Genomic DNA, 12,719 nt, shown 5'->3' with positions numbered 1-12,719 from the left:
TCCTTGTTCGGCATGGTACATGAAAACATTACGGAATTTTATTACCTACATAGCCTATATCACACTTCTTACTATTATTGCACTAATTTGATTTATAACGCACTTCGTTCATCTCGTACCGAGTGGTTTGGTCGTCGTTTGTAGTACGCAAGTAATCTATGACTCCCTCGAAACTTAAATCCAGCCGTTTATCTTCGTAAAGATCATGTATTTCAAACATTGGCCTGGGCTCAGTGGATCTTTTTCCGACCACTACGATATATGGATACCCAGTTCTCCTAGCATCGATCATGCGTTTACCAATTGTGAAATGGGTTCTGTCATCGAGAATCACATCTATACCAGATTGCTCAATAACTTGATAAATATCGTCCGCATAACGAGATGCTGAGGCTTCTTTACTTCCATTCTAAATAAAGATTCAGAGATGAGAATTTGCATAGAGATGTGGGCCATATGTGATCAAATTCACCTTTGGGGGCATCACGCAAACGTTGTAGGGTACCAAAGGGCGGGGCCATCTCAGTTCTTCGTCACTTGATAAAATTTCAAGAGCTGCTCCAAGAATTCGAGTTAGACCCAATCCAAAACACCCCATTACCAATGGTACTGGTTTTCCATTGGCTGTATACGTGGCCTTTAGAGGTTCAGAATATTTGGTTCCCAGGAGAAAGGTGTGTCCTACCTGAAATTAAAACGGACGTACTTCAGAATGTCAAGCGAATCATAAAATATAGTTGAACGTGATGACAGTGAATCTGCATCTTATTACAGGGGTAGATGTGAGTAGAGAGCTGAAAAATTGGGTGAATTTTTGGAATTATCTCGACAACGAATTATTAAATTGTTTAACAAAAAATTATTAAGTTGAGTTTTCACTAGATCTTGATGTTTCAAGATCAGCCCACATCTGCTTGTTTAAGAATCAATTTACAGAAAGCATTGATATTAACAGTAACATCAATCATTTCGACAGTGAAATGTTTTGCAATGCTTACGATAACTAAAAAAATACCTGGTTCGATTAAAAATGTAAATTTCGAACCAGAAATCGATTTTCAATTTCAAACGGTCACTATTTTGTGTATAAGAAAAAAAAAGACCATAAATCATGGCAAAAAGAAACAACTATCCAAGACTACTGTCTCCAAAGAAGTAAATTAGTTGAGCTATTTTGAAATATTGGGGACACCTCGAAATATGTCACCCAACAAAATGGTTGACTTTATTATCAATAACAATGCTACCCAGCAATTAATTTTAATTTAAAAAAATATCTAAACGAACCTCGATCTACTAAATAAACACAAACCCCAATCAAATGAAATAATCGGTTACAGAACAAGGAATTTTCAAAATTCGCTGACCTTTTCAGCCCTCTACTCGTATACACCTCCCCCAAAAACTACCTCGACACTCGTGTTATGGCATAATTCTCGTTGGCACTGCGGGCAACTAGATTTGTTGTGAATCTCAGTAGTGGCAAAGTAGTTGCAACTAGTACAACTAACAACAACAGTCTCTCCGATATTTGATACATAGTGATATTCATTAGAAAATGAACCACCAATGATGCCGGTGTCAGCAGCGGCTGAAAACATATTCAGAAAAATGAACTCCAATTTGCTTGCCTTTGAAGAAAAACCTTTGGGTTAGAAGAAAACAGCAGTTTTTAATGAAACCTTTTACAAACTCGACGCCTATTTTTTGGAAGAGATTGTCATAAGCTTTGCACACCAGGTCATAAGTCTCCTTTGCTTTATCTAAGTCAGCGTCAAATGTGTACAGGTCCTTCATAATGAATTCTCGTCCTCGTAAGACACCCAATCTAGGCTTCATTTCGTCTCGCCATTTGCTTGAGATCTGATACAGTTTGATTGGTAACATCTTCTTTGACAATGGACTAACGGAGGCGATTAGGCTGGTGACGGCTTCCTCGTGGGTCTGGGAATGAGGAAATGCGACATAAGTTGTAATAAATTCAATATTCATTCTGGACTGAATTGGCTAACAGAAACTGAATAGCTTTGCTGTAAAAGGATGTGGAAAAATATATTAAAGCAGATTCTGATACTGAAAACTTCTTTAGCAGAACTGTAATCTCCAAATGAGACTGACAACAATTTTTATCAAATCGATCTGATTTAGAAGCTTTCATTTTGACTTCCTACATGTTTTTTTAGTATATCAATACAGTCCGGGCTATGGCCTGCAGGATTTTACAGCAACATCCAAATACGTTTGCTTTTTATATCTAGTAAAAATCAAGTGATCGATAAAAATTTAGCGTACAGGACTTAATATATACTGTCTTTGATGTCGATCGTGTAGCATGAATAGCTCATTTTCAGCAACTTCTAATCGACCAGTTGCCTTCCACAGCGTGCTCGGTATAAGGTGAGGCAGAAGTACTTTCTGAGCATCTATATTTGCCATTTCATCATCAACGAGAGTATTGAGCTTCTCCAAGGCTCGCAAACCCAGAGGCAACAAGTTGTACATCCCGTTGCTTGACTGGCGAATTATCCCCATGTCTACCATAAGCTGGATAAAAATAAGAATAAACATTAGCAAGAGGAAGAAAGCATGCCGACACATTTGGCATTCATCAATGAATTTGGGAATTGTACCTTATAACTTTTGGAGGATACTTCATCTCTGGGTTTACTGTCTTTCGGTACGATATTCAGAGGTTGAAATAACTTCGAAATTCTGTTCGCCCGTGGTAATAGTTTCTTCGACATTTCTCAAATCAGTTTCTTGAATCTTATTCAAGGAACCCGAAATGCAATGTTATCAATATCCACGCGTGCAGGTCTCTTTCCAAACGTGTGTTTATGTAGCTTATCGTAAATCGCACGCACGCCGTCTGCTGGCTGTCAGCGTTGCGTCTTCTGCTAGTTTCTGCTACGATGCGAGTTAACCTTGAAGTGATACGTACGACACGGGACACTTATCTTCGTTTGAGAAAAAAATAATGAGTGCGCGTTGATAGAGATGTTCGACGACTTAGCTGGCAATATTCAAATTTATTACGCCAATTTGACCTGGTTCTACACTTTCAGCATGATCATCTCGTGTCTGGCTGTTGGCATAAATTTCTGGGGGCGTTCTTTTTTCGATATAAAGCAGGTATGTTTCACAAAATACGACTGTCAACGTCGCGTGACTAAACTTCTGGGAGATCGTTATCGGTGATTAATTATTACAGAAGGCAGTAGAAAATAGTGAGCATGATGCGAAGATGGGATCTGAGGCAGAGCGCTGCAGTTTGCAAACTCAGTACAAACTGGCGAAACAGAAATTGGCTGAGAAACACCTCACGCCGGAGCAACGTTCGATAGAGAAAGAGTATTTGAGTCGATTTTCCTCATGGAAAATACTGATCTTCACATTTTAGTGTTTATACTTTATATTTTTCAGAGCGGAGGCACAGCAGTTAGCAGCCATCCTAAAGCTGCTCCAAGAACAAAGCGATACCTTTCAAGTATCTTCAATGGAACAGCTTGAAGATCAGCTCAGGCTGTACAGAAATTAGCGAGTTGAAGAAATTTTATTCGCATCACCAATTGAGAAGCATAGACAAAAAATTTGACGTTTCGATTATGTAAATTCTGTAACGTCTATGCGTGTGTTTGTATATAGATAAGGCAAAAAAATGTTGATTTTCAAATTTCCTACAATATTTATCGAGACGTTTTTAAAATGTGTTGTACAAATTCTATGAGTAAGATCGTAGATTTTTCAAGAGGCTTTTTTACGATGTGCAATATTTCAAGATATAAATTATAATTCATATGACGCGTGTATTGTACAATATTATTATTCAATCTGGGATATATTAAAATTAGTCAAATACGTGGTTGTGATTAAATATTAGGGTTTAGTTATTGTGTCTATACATTGTACTGATTAAAAACAATTGTAAATAAATGTGACAATTATACAATCTGGCACTATTGATTTCTGTAGCACAGACTCTGGTTTCGCAGGTGCCTCTACAGAGCCCCAATATTTATTAATATATTTATAAATATATTTATATATATATTTATATATACACGACATGTTACGTATGAATTACGGTGTGTCAAAAAGAAATTGTTTTTTTTTCCTCAGAAACAGGTACAAAAGATTCATTTAGGTACAAAAATACGCTTGTTGAAAGTTAAGCTACTTTTCTATTTTTCATAAGAATAACATGCGAATAATGGTTTTTGCTCCTGGTGATTTTTATAACTAACTAAAGATGCGTACAGAAAATTCACAGCCATATTTTTGTAGGGAACTGAATTATCTGCCAAAAAGGTCCCTTGTCATTTTGTGATGAATATACTCTCTCAAAAGTTATTTGAGATCAAAAATTATTTAGGGACCTGTTACTTCTGTACGATGCATCGTTAGCTAATTGTGAAAATCAGAAGAGCAAAACCAATTTTTCTCATGTTATTCTTATCAAAAATAGAAAAGTGCTATGCGCAACATCTTAATGTTAAATCTTAACAGGCGCATTTATATACCTAAACAAAACTTTAGAACCTGTTTCCAAGAAAAAAATGATTTATATTTACACACCCTGGTATGCATACATACATAGGTATAATTATACAAATACTAAAAGGTAGCTACTTGAAAAGTTGACGATGACTCCGGTTTTCCTTTGGAGTAGTGTAAAATTAATTTCCTCAATCGTTCTCTTTTGTGCTATATATTATCTTAGACCTTTCGATGATCTAACTCTTTATTCAATAATATACATCGATTACACACAAACGTAAATTTGTATCATAGGTTTTGAATTTTGTCTGTATTATTCATGAAATCGCCAGAGCGATTATTAATATTATGGGTGGGTTTTTGATTTGTGTTTCCATTTTCCATTCTTATCATTCAATTGGGTATATTTTGAAGTTTAAGAAATACCAGCAACGAATTGAAATTGGGCAATTTTAATTAGAGCTATAGATCATTGAGAACAGCCGATGCAAATTTTTTTTCAGAATGTTTTTCCTAGATTTTTGCCGTTGCTATTAGTTGAAAACTGAGGAAATCGCACTCAAAGTGCACCGCATGCAGTCAGTTTCAAACCGGTCCAAAATGTCCAAAATCATTCAGCCATTGAATCTAACCTGACCTGGAATTACAAATATATCTGACATTCAAACTTGACTTTGCATCTCTTCTGGGACTTGACGCGTTAATCACGGTTTGACGTTTAAAGTTGCGGCGTGTAAAAATTGGAAACAAAAAATGTCGATGTAAAATAATCACTGCGATTATTTCCGGTATAAGATTTGAACTTGACAATGTTTACTCATGCCATATGAAAAATACAAAATATCTTGTTTCAAGCTACCGAGGTGGTTTGAGGTTATGGTGCCTACTAGGAAAAAGGTTTCGGTGCCGGTGGTGAAAGAAATTTTTTAAGGAATGGGATAATTTCAGAAATTTCAAATAATCCGCTTGCGGCGTTAAGAGAAAAAAAAAATACAACGAAAAATTAAACAGAAGAACAAAGAATGACGTCCGCAGAGCACTTCATAAGCCTGATAACTGTTGCTAGTGCAAAAAAACTTGCTGCAGCTTTAGTTCTCTGTTTTATCGTATATCATGGTGTGATGCATCTTATTTACGGTAAAGAATATTTGTGAGAATAAAATCTCATTACTTCTTTCTTTATTCTGCACAATTTTTCCTTGAATTTTAAGGGAGTGACTCATGCAGATGGCTTTTGACTGAGGGAAGGTATAAAGGTGACAAGGAATGGCAACCCTATGGATGCATGATGCATCATTATACCCAAACGTAACTATTTTAAATAGTTCCAATCAATAGTTATTTACTGGAAAGCAATCTTTGTTTTGTGAACCATCGAAAACAAAACTGTGAGATTCTCTTGTCTTCTAGCTGTAGAATTCAATTTTGTTATGAAGAAGCTTTAATTGGCATGGATTTTTTTTTTTTGTAAATGGAGTGTACAATCACAAAAGAATACATTTTTCTCACTTTTCTTCTACCTAATTGTGTTTCTGAAGTAGGATACACAATACGCTTTAGCTGAAATTCAAAATCACTTCGAAACAGCTCTCAAGTATTTTACATTACGGGGGAAAATCATGTGCAAAAAAATTTTCCTCGTACTATAAATTGGGTCTTATAGTTATTTACAGATACTATTACGCATAATGTGTGATGATATTTTTTAAGTATCCAAAAAATATTGCTCTATAACAGCATGTTAGTAAACGAAATTCGTTAATCTATCACTTCTTGAAAATGCAATTTCAGAGAGTTGTTAGGAGTTCCAACTTTTGATACATGGGAAACATTACTTCACTTCATATTGAGCAACTTAATCTTATAGTCAATATTTCTTATCTCTATATACATGGAAACTGATACCTACGTTTCATGACTTGAAATCTATTTGGTTAAAGAACTGGATAATTTACGACTAAATTCAAGTGCTGCAACTTGAAATCTTACAATTATTTTTTATTTTGTGGATTTTTTTATTTTCAAGGCAATATAGCAAATCAGAATGATTTCTTAATTAATTAGCAAGACTATAACTGGTAAATACGTGAAAACATCACAACTGCAAGACACGCAATCGACCCATAACATTACTTTGGATGATTCTTGATTGTCGATCTAGGGAATTTGATTTTAGTTTCAACTGAATTATTGAGCCTAATCTACACCTTTCATTTATTCTACTTATTTCTTCAAATTGGTCCTTACATAATCTTAGGGACAGCCGGAGATGCCTCAGGTATCTGGCATTCATGGGTCACCGAAACCACTTTGTATTCACCGGAGATGCCAGGGTTCAGCAATTGTACAAGTCGTTTGTATCACAGTTCAGCGTCGATGGAAAACCTGCAGACTCAGCAAAGCTGCTTGAGAATGCAGATTTGAGTTTCAATGACGTACAATTAAAACTAAATGTACAGTTCCTGTGGCGGCCGAGATTGGATGATACTATGTCAGAAGATTTTAGAGGCTGGATGGTGTGTAAGAATCACTGACAGCAATATCAAGCCAAAACAAATTTAAAGTTTCAAATGTAAAGCGATTTGCTATATTTTAGGATGGCCCAGCACCAAGTATGGTAGTTGCCGGGTGTGCAGCAGCCGATATTCTAGTAAACAACGCTAGCGAGGTGAAGTTGTATACCGATTACAGTAGAGGACTTGTCAGACTCGTGCAACCTGCAGATGCCTTAGCTGAAAAAGGAATTAGACTTCTTTGGATGATGCAGGATCCAGTACTGAAGGAAAGACTTCCCTCGCAACTTTCCAGTATCGACAACACAAAGATCAATGTATGCAACAAGGCAGCTACGGAGGTGATTCAGAGCAGACATTTTTCGAGACATCATTTTAACTTTAAAAAAAAAATAAGATGTATTAGCAATTAAGAACGATTAATGGGGTATATGCATATGAAGAGCATAAAAAGTGGGTGAATTTCATAAATTGACATTTTGACTACAAATTGTTCAATTTGATGGGGTTTGTTTTATTCGAAAGTCTGTAGATCGAGCTTTATCTGCATACATTTTTCTTGATTTGAATTAATCAGTAGAAAGCATTGTTATTTTTAATCACGTCCACCATTTCGTTCGTTGACATGTTTCAAGCTGTCCACGAAAACTCAAATATGGCCTATGAATTTACTCTAAATTTAAAGATAGTATCCTTGGCCAGTTTATCCTCTTTCTCATACAAGAATTTTTTTCTCTGCCAAAATGGCACCTGTTTGAAGCAAAATTTAGGAAATTTTTATTTAATTGACGAAAAAGTAGAAAAAAATTGTAATTGGCAAAGAAGTGACATGGTAGCGAAGAGGATTAACTATCCAAGAATATTGGCACCAAATACGTAAATTAGTTGAGCTGTTTTTGATATATCATAGGCACCTCAAAAGATGCCACCAAGTGAAATGGTTGACTTTATCGTCAATAACAGTGCTGCCGAAAAACAATTTGGATAAAAAAACACGTGAAAGAAGTTTGATCTATACACGTCTGAATAAAATACATCGCAAACGAATGGAATCATCGGTTGTTGAGGTATAAATTCCCAAAAGTCACCCAATTTTTTAGCCGTTTATCATATACCCCCTCAACTAAACTCGGTAAGAGAAGAAAAAAAAATTTAACACTCAACAGATACTGTCTCACAGTTCGGCCCATCTTTGGGAGAGCAGTAAATTGGTTGGTGCTGGAGTCTTGGAACAAAGTCCAGACGGCTATCTGGCTAGCCCTCTGTCGCTGCGCCACAAAGTACAACTTCTGCTTAACACGTACTGTAATGATCACATGAATTTTGATGATGGCAGTTGTTGCAGCTATCCAGAAGCTGCCACGACTTTACAACTGCTGACATTTTCTGTCTTAGCATTGTGGTGAGAGTTAAAAAATTGCTCTCTCTCATTCCTAACAACCTGTTTCTTTAATTGGTATGCTTTGATCATTCAGCACAGTAATGGGTACCAGTGCTTGGATTTACCGAAGAATTAATCAGTACCGTACAGGCCACTTGTACTCGCGAGTGATGCTCCAGGAGGTGGAAAATAACGATGAATTAACCGAATGCGATGATCCTAAGTCTGAACAAAATCAGGAGAAGAATTTTTATTCACTAATTACCTCGCTGGCACTTCTATCAGTTATTTTGGCATATTTTTACCTATGCGACAGGTAAGCTGGGCACCAGAACCCATCATGTTCAAGATACTGAAATTTTAATTTAAACTTGTATTGAAACATTACAGGACGAATTTCTTCATGAAAGAAAACAAATACTACAGCGAATTCAGCTTCTGGTTACCCTTGGGATACATATTGGCTCTCGGTCTGTTTTTTACCGAGGAAAGAGAGGGAGGACCCAGAGCTCTAAACAGAGAGCAAACAGATGAGTTGCGAGGACTTATGCAAGCTGTAGTGCTAATATACCATGTAACGGGAGCAAGAAATGTTCTCCCGATTTACATGCACTTAAGGCTGATCAATTCTGCTTACTTATTTCTATCAGGCTACGGGCATTTCTGTTATTTCTGGCAGAGGGGGGATGTATCCCTGGTCAGATTTGCGAGGGTAAGAGAATTTGGCGGCAAGAAAATTCGTCCTTTCTTTGTCCGCAAAGAAGAAAAAGAAAGAAAACAATTGAAAAATCTTACTACCTGTCGATGCTCTCTAGGTTCTTTTCAGGCTCAATTTGCTCACTGTATCGTTATGCTTGTGTATGAATCGACCATATCAGTTTTACCACTTCGTTCCACTGGTCTCATTTTGGTTCCTGGTCGTGTATGTCTTGGCTTGGTTACCGCCTAGAGTTCACTCAGGGAGTTTGGCTGAGCACGGCCCAAGGGCGTTGTTATACCTAGCCTTAAAATTACTAGGACTTATGAGTGTCATAACTATTCTCTATATGTCCGAGGTTGGTTTAATATATTTAGAGATAAAAATATTGTTGACCATCCATTCTAATATTAATCATTGGATCGAAATCCGGTCAGGTGTTTTTTGAGAAGGTTTTCGTGACCCGCCCATGGAAGGCACTTTTCGTAACCACAGATGACGATATACGCGAATGGTGGTCCCGATGGCGTGTCGACAGATACAGTGTTGCTTGGGGTGTTGGATTCGGTGCAGGTCTGCTAGTGCTGCAGAGGCTTGATCATGTTCCTGGAATGGCACTGGCCCCTGTACTGGCACTAGTTTCTCTTGCTGCGTATAGTACATTCACAATGATTTGCCATTCTGCCTCAGAATGTGAAGAAGTTCACTCTTATGTCGCTTTTATACCGGTAATTTAAATATCTGTTGAAGCTGAAAAACTCTGTTGTGCCAGCATGAAGTAACACTATTGTCCATTCATGTATAAGTGTGTAATCGAATGTAAAAATTTTGTGACATGTGCTTAGATCGTCGGATACATTGTACTAAGAAATGCATCACTGGCTCTGCGAGGAAAACACTCTGCGCTTTTGGCTGGTCTAGGTCGGATTAGTCTGGAAACGCTTGTTGGTCAGGGACACGTTTGGCTGGCTGCAGATTCCCATGGAGTTTTAGTTCTACTACCACGATTTCCAGTGCTCAATCTGCTAGTCACATCGTTTATTTTTATCTGCGCAAGTCACGAGGTAAGAACCACAGTTATTGGTGATCTAATTTTATTATGAAAATGCAAAAATGCTTTGAAATATTTTTTACCACTTTAGATTTGCCGGCTGACCCATGTTCTGGCCCCTTATGCTGTACCAAATGACTGGAGGCATGTTGCGCGAAACTTGTTGCTCTTTATTGCTGTCTTGGTACCAATCGGTATACACGATGGAATGTTTTGAATATTTTCATCGTTGTTTCACTGCCAGTTAATGAACTAGGATCGTGTTTAAAAGTACGGAAACGAAAATCGAGGGGTAATCCACTGTCGAAATTTCGTACAATTTTTCATTTCTTCAACATCACCAAACGTTTTCTTTTATTATTGCGCTGCAATATCTTGAAAAATGTCTCAAAATTCTTCGAATTCTTGCAGTATTTGTAAGAATCCCTAGATATCTTTAAAAAAAAGTCTGATAATTCACCAAAATCTTTCTGTAATTTCGCCTATCATCTCCAAACATCTCATAATATTACCTGCCTACTGTATACCAAATTTCACTTGTGATTCACCCCTCGACAGAAATTTTAAAGAATCGTTGAATTTATTAAAATCTGCTATTGCTCATACTTTTGTAAATACCCCTATGTACAGTTGATTCTTCTTTCCTACACTGCTTCTAGCACATATATAATTTAATATTTCTGTACTTTATACAATGGTTTTTAGAAACCGCACTTGAATTATGATTGTGATATAAATAATATTTAAATCTAAAAGCACTTGGTACCATTTCCCAGAGTCATATTTGTAGTAATTAGATACATTAAAACTAACATGAATTTCATCTTTCGTAGTACATGACATCGATTTGAATTCAATGGTATAATATTCTTGTCAATTTCTAACAGAATATCTTCAATTAACTAGGTAAGTAGTGATAACTCTAGCAAATGCCTGAGTTATTCAGATTTATCTTCAGCTACTGGTTTGTCGTGTTTAACCTGGCTGGTATACACGTCATAGCCAAGAGATATGGTATTATCGTATAGCACCCTGAACCTGGTGGGTAAGAAATAGAAATTAATGATTTGAGCAGGTGGCCAGACAATCCACTCTGCGAGATACAACTGATGGGCTTTGTCTCTGATTTCTTGCTTAAACTCTGTCCAGGTATTTCTCTCCAGTATACCCAATGTTACAAAAAACATTCCTATGCAAAGAGGAGAGCACACCATTTGGTCAACCAATACCTTCTTTAAGACAATGCCAATTGTTCTACCCGGCATTTTTCGATCTAGAAATCTGTACCAGTGATGGCACACTATGCCGACGGACATACCAGATATCGCCATGTGTCTTGTTCTTACAGGACTCCATTTTTCCCAGGTACCCTGAATGTAAGTATACTTATGTTTGTTAATATGTATTAGCTATGAGTTTTGAATTTATAAAAAATACGGAATTGCGTTACCTGAAGAATTTCGTAATGCTGTTCTAGAATGTCACCAACGCCGGAGAGAGATACGGAAATTGCGATATTGGTGTAAAATAAGTTTTTTGGTGAGAATATTTGTTCTTTCAGTTGATTGACCCGACTTCCAAGTTGGGTCACCCCACGAGCTATGCTCATTCTCTGAAATCAAAGGGTATTGATAGAGTTGTGTTGTGATGATTGGACTGTGAAACTTAGGTAATTGCGGGTATGAATCGATCGGATGACGTTAGTAACAAGTTTTCCTTTGAGTTTATCAATGCTTTTGCTACAGATAAGACGGCGGGCAAATATCAGTTAAAGTTAGGTTACTTGTATTCGATTATTAGCCTAAAAGCAATTTAACAATGTTTTTTGCTTCGTTGAAAGTGTTACATGTTATTACACTCACAGTATAATATACGTAATAATATCCTAGCCAGTTGTATTCGTCTTGAAACTAGTTATCCGAGTTCGTAGGGAATTGCGTCAAGGGTTATAACATAGGATTTAAGGTTATCTGTAAGACTAGCGCGAGCATCGAAACAACAGTGATTCAGTACTTTGATCATTTTTACAACAACGGTGAATGCAACTTATTCCTATTATAACGAAATAAAGCGATCTTTTAGAACGTTAAAACTTCTACCGAGAGTAGCGGTTGATAGCAGAAAGCATCGGAGGCCACGTGCAAAGACCACGACCACTCGTGATGCGTAAACTACTCGTATCAAAACTATTCACATTTGGGGTGGAGTCTTGTAAATTTCAGAACTCTGTATTGGTTTATTAATTATCTTTCATATATAACTTTTTATTTTATGTTTTCAACTTCTATAGCAGTGAAAAATAATTCTAAACGTTTTCCTTTGGATATGAATCATAAAGGAACGAATTTGACTGCTTGAGCGCTTTATGTGTCAAGGGATCGCTACACTAGCTAATTTACTGCCTTTTGGCTGATTTCTTATACGGGTGATGAACAGTTAAGTATATTACTCAGTCTATCGAACTTTATTTTTTATAATTTTAACTAGCTATCGGGGTAAACAAAATTGAGAGTAAATAAATTTCAGTGGGCGGCATATAATTTGGCATTTCAATTTCAACAATGAATACAAATGGCGATG

At 36.7% G+C, this 12,719-nt stretch overlaps 4 protein-coding genes across 7 annotated transcripts; 2 read left to right on the top strand and 2 right to left on the bottom strand.

Annotated features, from left to right (window-relative positions):
* Nucleotides 1–16: 16 nt before the first annotated feature.
* On the bottom strand, nt 17–2,887 carry LOC124179235 (probable proline--tRNA ligase, mitochondrial). Its single transcript, XM_046563446.1, has 6 exons — nt 2,631–2,887; nt 2,293–2,544; nt 1,683–1,944; nt 1,410–1,591; nt 473–685; nt 17–409 (listed from the first exon to the last, which is right to left on the bottom strand). Exons 1-6 carry the CDS (start codon nt 2,742–2,744, stop codon nt 83–85), a joined length of 1,350 nt encoding a protein of 449 aa, XP_046419402.1. The 5' UTR covers nt 2,745–2,887; the 3' UTR covers nt 17–82.
* A 109-nt stretch (nt 2,888–2,996) lies between these two features.
* On the top strand, nt 2,997–3,949 carry LOC124179238. Of its 2 annotated transcripts, none has more exons than XM_046563459.1 (3): nt 2,997–3,132; nt 3,212–3,351; nt 3,424–3,949. In XM_046563459.1, exons 1-3 carry the CDS (start codon nt 2,998–3,000, stop codon nt 3,536–3,538), a joined length of 390 nt encoding a protein of 129 aa, XP_046419415.1. In that variant the 5' UTR covers nt 2,997; the 3' UTR covers nt 3,539–3,949. The 2 variants fall into 2 exon arrangements, with proteins under 2 accessions (XP_046419415.1, XP_046419416.1); XM_046563460.1 differs by having other exon boundaries at nt 2,998–3,132; nt 3,215–3,351.
* Nucleotides 3,950–5,142: 1,193 nt separating this feature from the next.
* Nucleotides 5,143–10,546, top strand: LOC124179081 (N-acetylneuraminate 9-O-acetyltransferase). Of its 2 annotated transcripts, XM_046563123.1 has the most exons (11): nt 5,143–5,634; nt 5,709–5,805; nt 6,755–7,013; nt 7,094–7,351; nt 8,177–8,412; nt 8,486–8,707; nt 8,782–9,103; nt 9,207–9,446; nt 9,526–9,816; nt 9,934–10,152; nt 10,231–10,546. In XM_046563123.1, exons 1-11 carry the CDS (start codon nt 5,520–5,522, stop codon nt 10,354–10,356), a joined length of 2,385 nt encoding a protein of 794 aa, XP_046419079.1. In that variant the 5' UTR covers nt 5,143–5,519; the 3' UTR covers nt 10,357–10,546. The 2 variants fall into 2 exon arrangements, with proteins under 2 accessions (XP_046419079.1, XP_046419080.1); XM_046563124.1 differs by lacking the exons at nt 5,143–5,634; nt 5,709–5,805 and having other exon boundaries at nt 6,823–7,017.
* A 154-nt stretch (nt 10,547–10,700) lies between these two features.
* On the bottom strand, nt 10,701–12,325 carry LOC124179086 (mpv17-like protein 2). 2 transcript variants are annotated; one of them, XM_046563143.1, is made up of 3 exons: nt 12,239–12,325; nt 11,590–11,751; nt 10,701–11,509 (listed from the first exon to the last, which is right to left on the bottom strand). In XM_046563143.1, the coding sequence occupies exons 2-3, from the start codon at nt 11,746–11,748 to the stop codon at nt 11,078–11,080; spliced, it is 591 nt and encodes a 196-aa protein (XP_046419099.1). In that variant the 5' UTR covers nt 11,749–11,751; nt 12,239–12,325; the 3' UTR covers nt 10,701–11,077. The 2 variants fall into 2 exon arrangements, with proteins under 2 accessions (XP_046419099.1, XP_046419098.1); XM_046563142.1 differs by having other exon boundaries at nt 12,002–12,312.
* Nucleotides 12,326–12,719: the final 394 nt, after the last annotated feature.

This window comes from Neodiprion fabricii, chromosome 3 (assembly GCF_021155785.1).
Source record: "Neodiprion fabricii isolate iyNeoFabr1 chromosome 3, iyNeoFabr1.1, whole genome shotgun sequence".
Lineage (NCBI taxonomy): Eukaryota > Metazoa > Arthropoda > Insecta > Hymenoptera > Diprionidae > Neodiprion > Neodiprion fabricii.
This window is presented reverse-complemented; position numbering and strand designations above follow the sequence as displayed.

Bases quoted from the DNA above. Each gene is read 5' to 3' on its own strand.
- LOC124179238 (XM_046563459.1), top strand. From the start codon at position 2,998: ATGTTCGACGACTTAGCTGGCAATATTCAAATTTATTACGCCAATTTG. The intron at 3,133-3,211 runs GTATGTTTCACA...TAATTATTACAG, and splicing joins CTTTTTTCGATATAAAGCAG to AAGGCAGTAGAAAATAGTGA. The intron at 3,352-3,423 runs GTATTTGAGTCG...TATATTTTTCAG, and splicing joins CAACGTTCGATAGAGAAAGA to AGCGGAGGCACAGCAGTTAG.
- LOC124179086 (XM_046563143.1), bottom strand. From the start codon at position 11,748: ATGAGCATAGCTCGTGGGGTGACCCAACTTGGAAGTCGGGTCAATCAA. The intron at 11,510-11,589 runs GTAACGCAATTC...ACTTACATTCAG, and splicing joins AGCATTACGAAATTCTTCAG to GGTACCTGGGAAAAATGGAG.
- LOC124179235 (XM_046563446.1), bottom strand. From the start codon at position 2,744: ATGTCGAAGAAACTATTACCACGGGCGAACAGAATTTCGAAGTTATTT. The intron at 2,545-2,630 runs GTACAATTCCCA...ATTTTTATCCAG, and splicing joins TATCCTCCAAAAGTTATAAG to CTTATGGTAGACATGGGGAT. The intron at 686-1,409 runs GTAGTTTTTGGG...TTTTAATTTCAG, and splicing joins GCCATAACACGAGTGTCGAG to GTAGGACACACCTTTCTCCT.
- LOC124179081 (XM_046563123.1), top strand. From the start codon at position 5,520: ATGACGTCCGCAGAGCACTTCATAAGCCTGATAACTGTTGCTAGTGCA. The intron at 9,104-9,206 runs GTAAGAGAATTT...GATGCTCTCTAG, and splicing joins CCCTGGTCAGATTTGCGAGG to GTTCTTTTCAGGCTCAATTT. The intron at 9,817-9,933 runs GTAATTTAAATA...ACATGTGCTTAG, and splicing joins CTTATGTCGCTTTTATACCG to ATCGTCGGATACATTGTACT.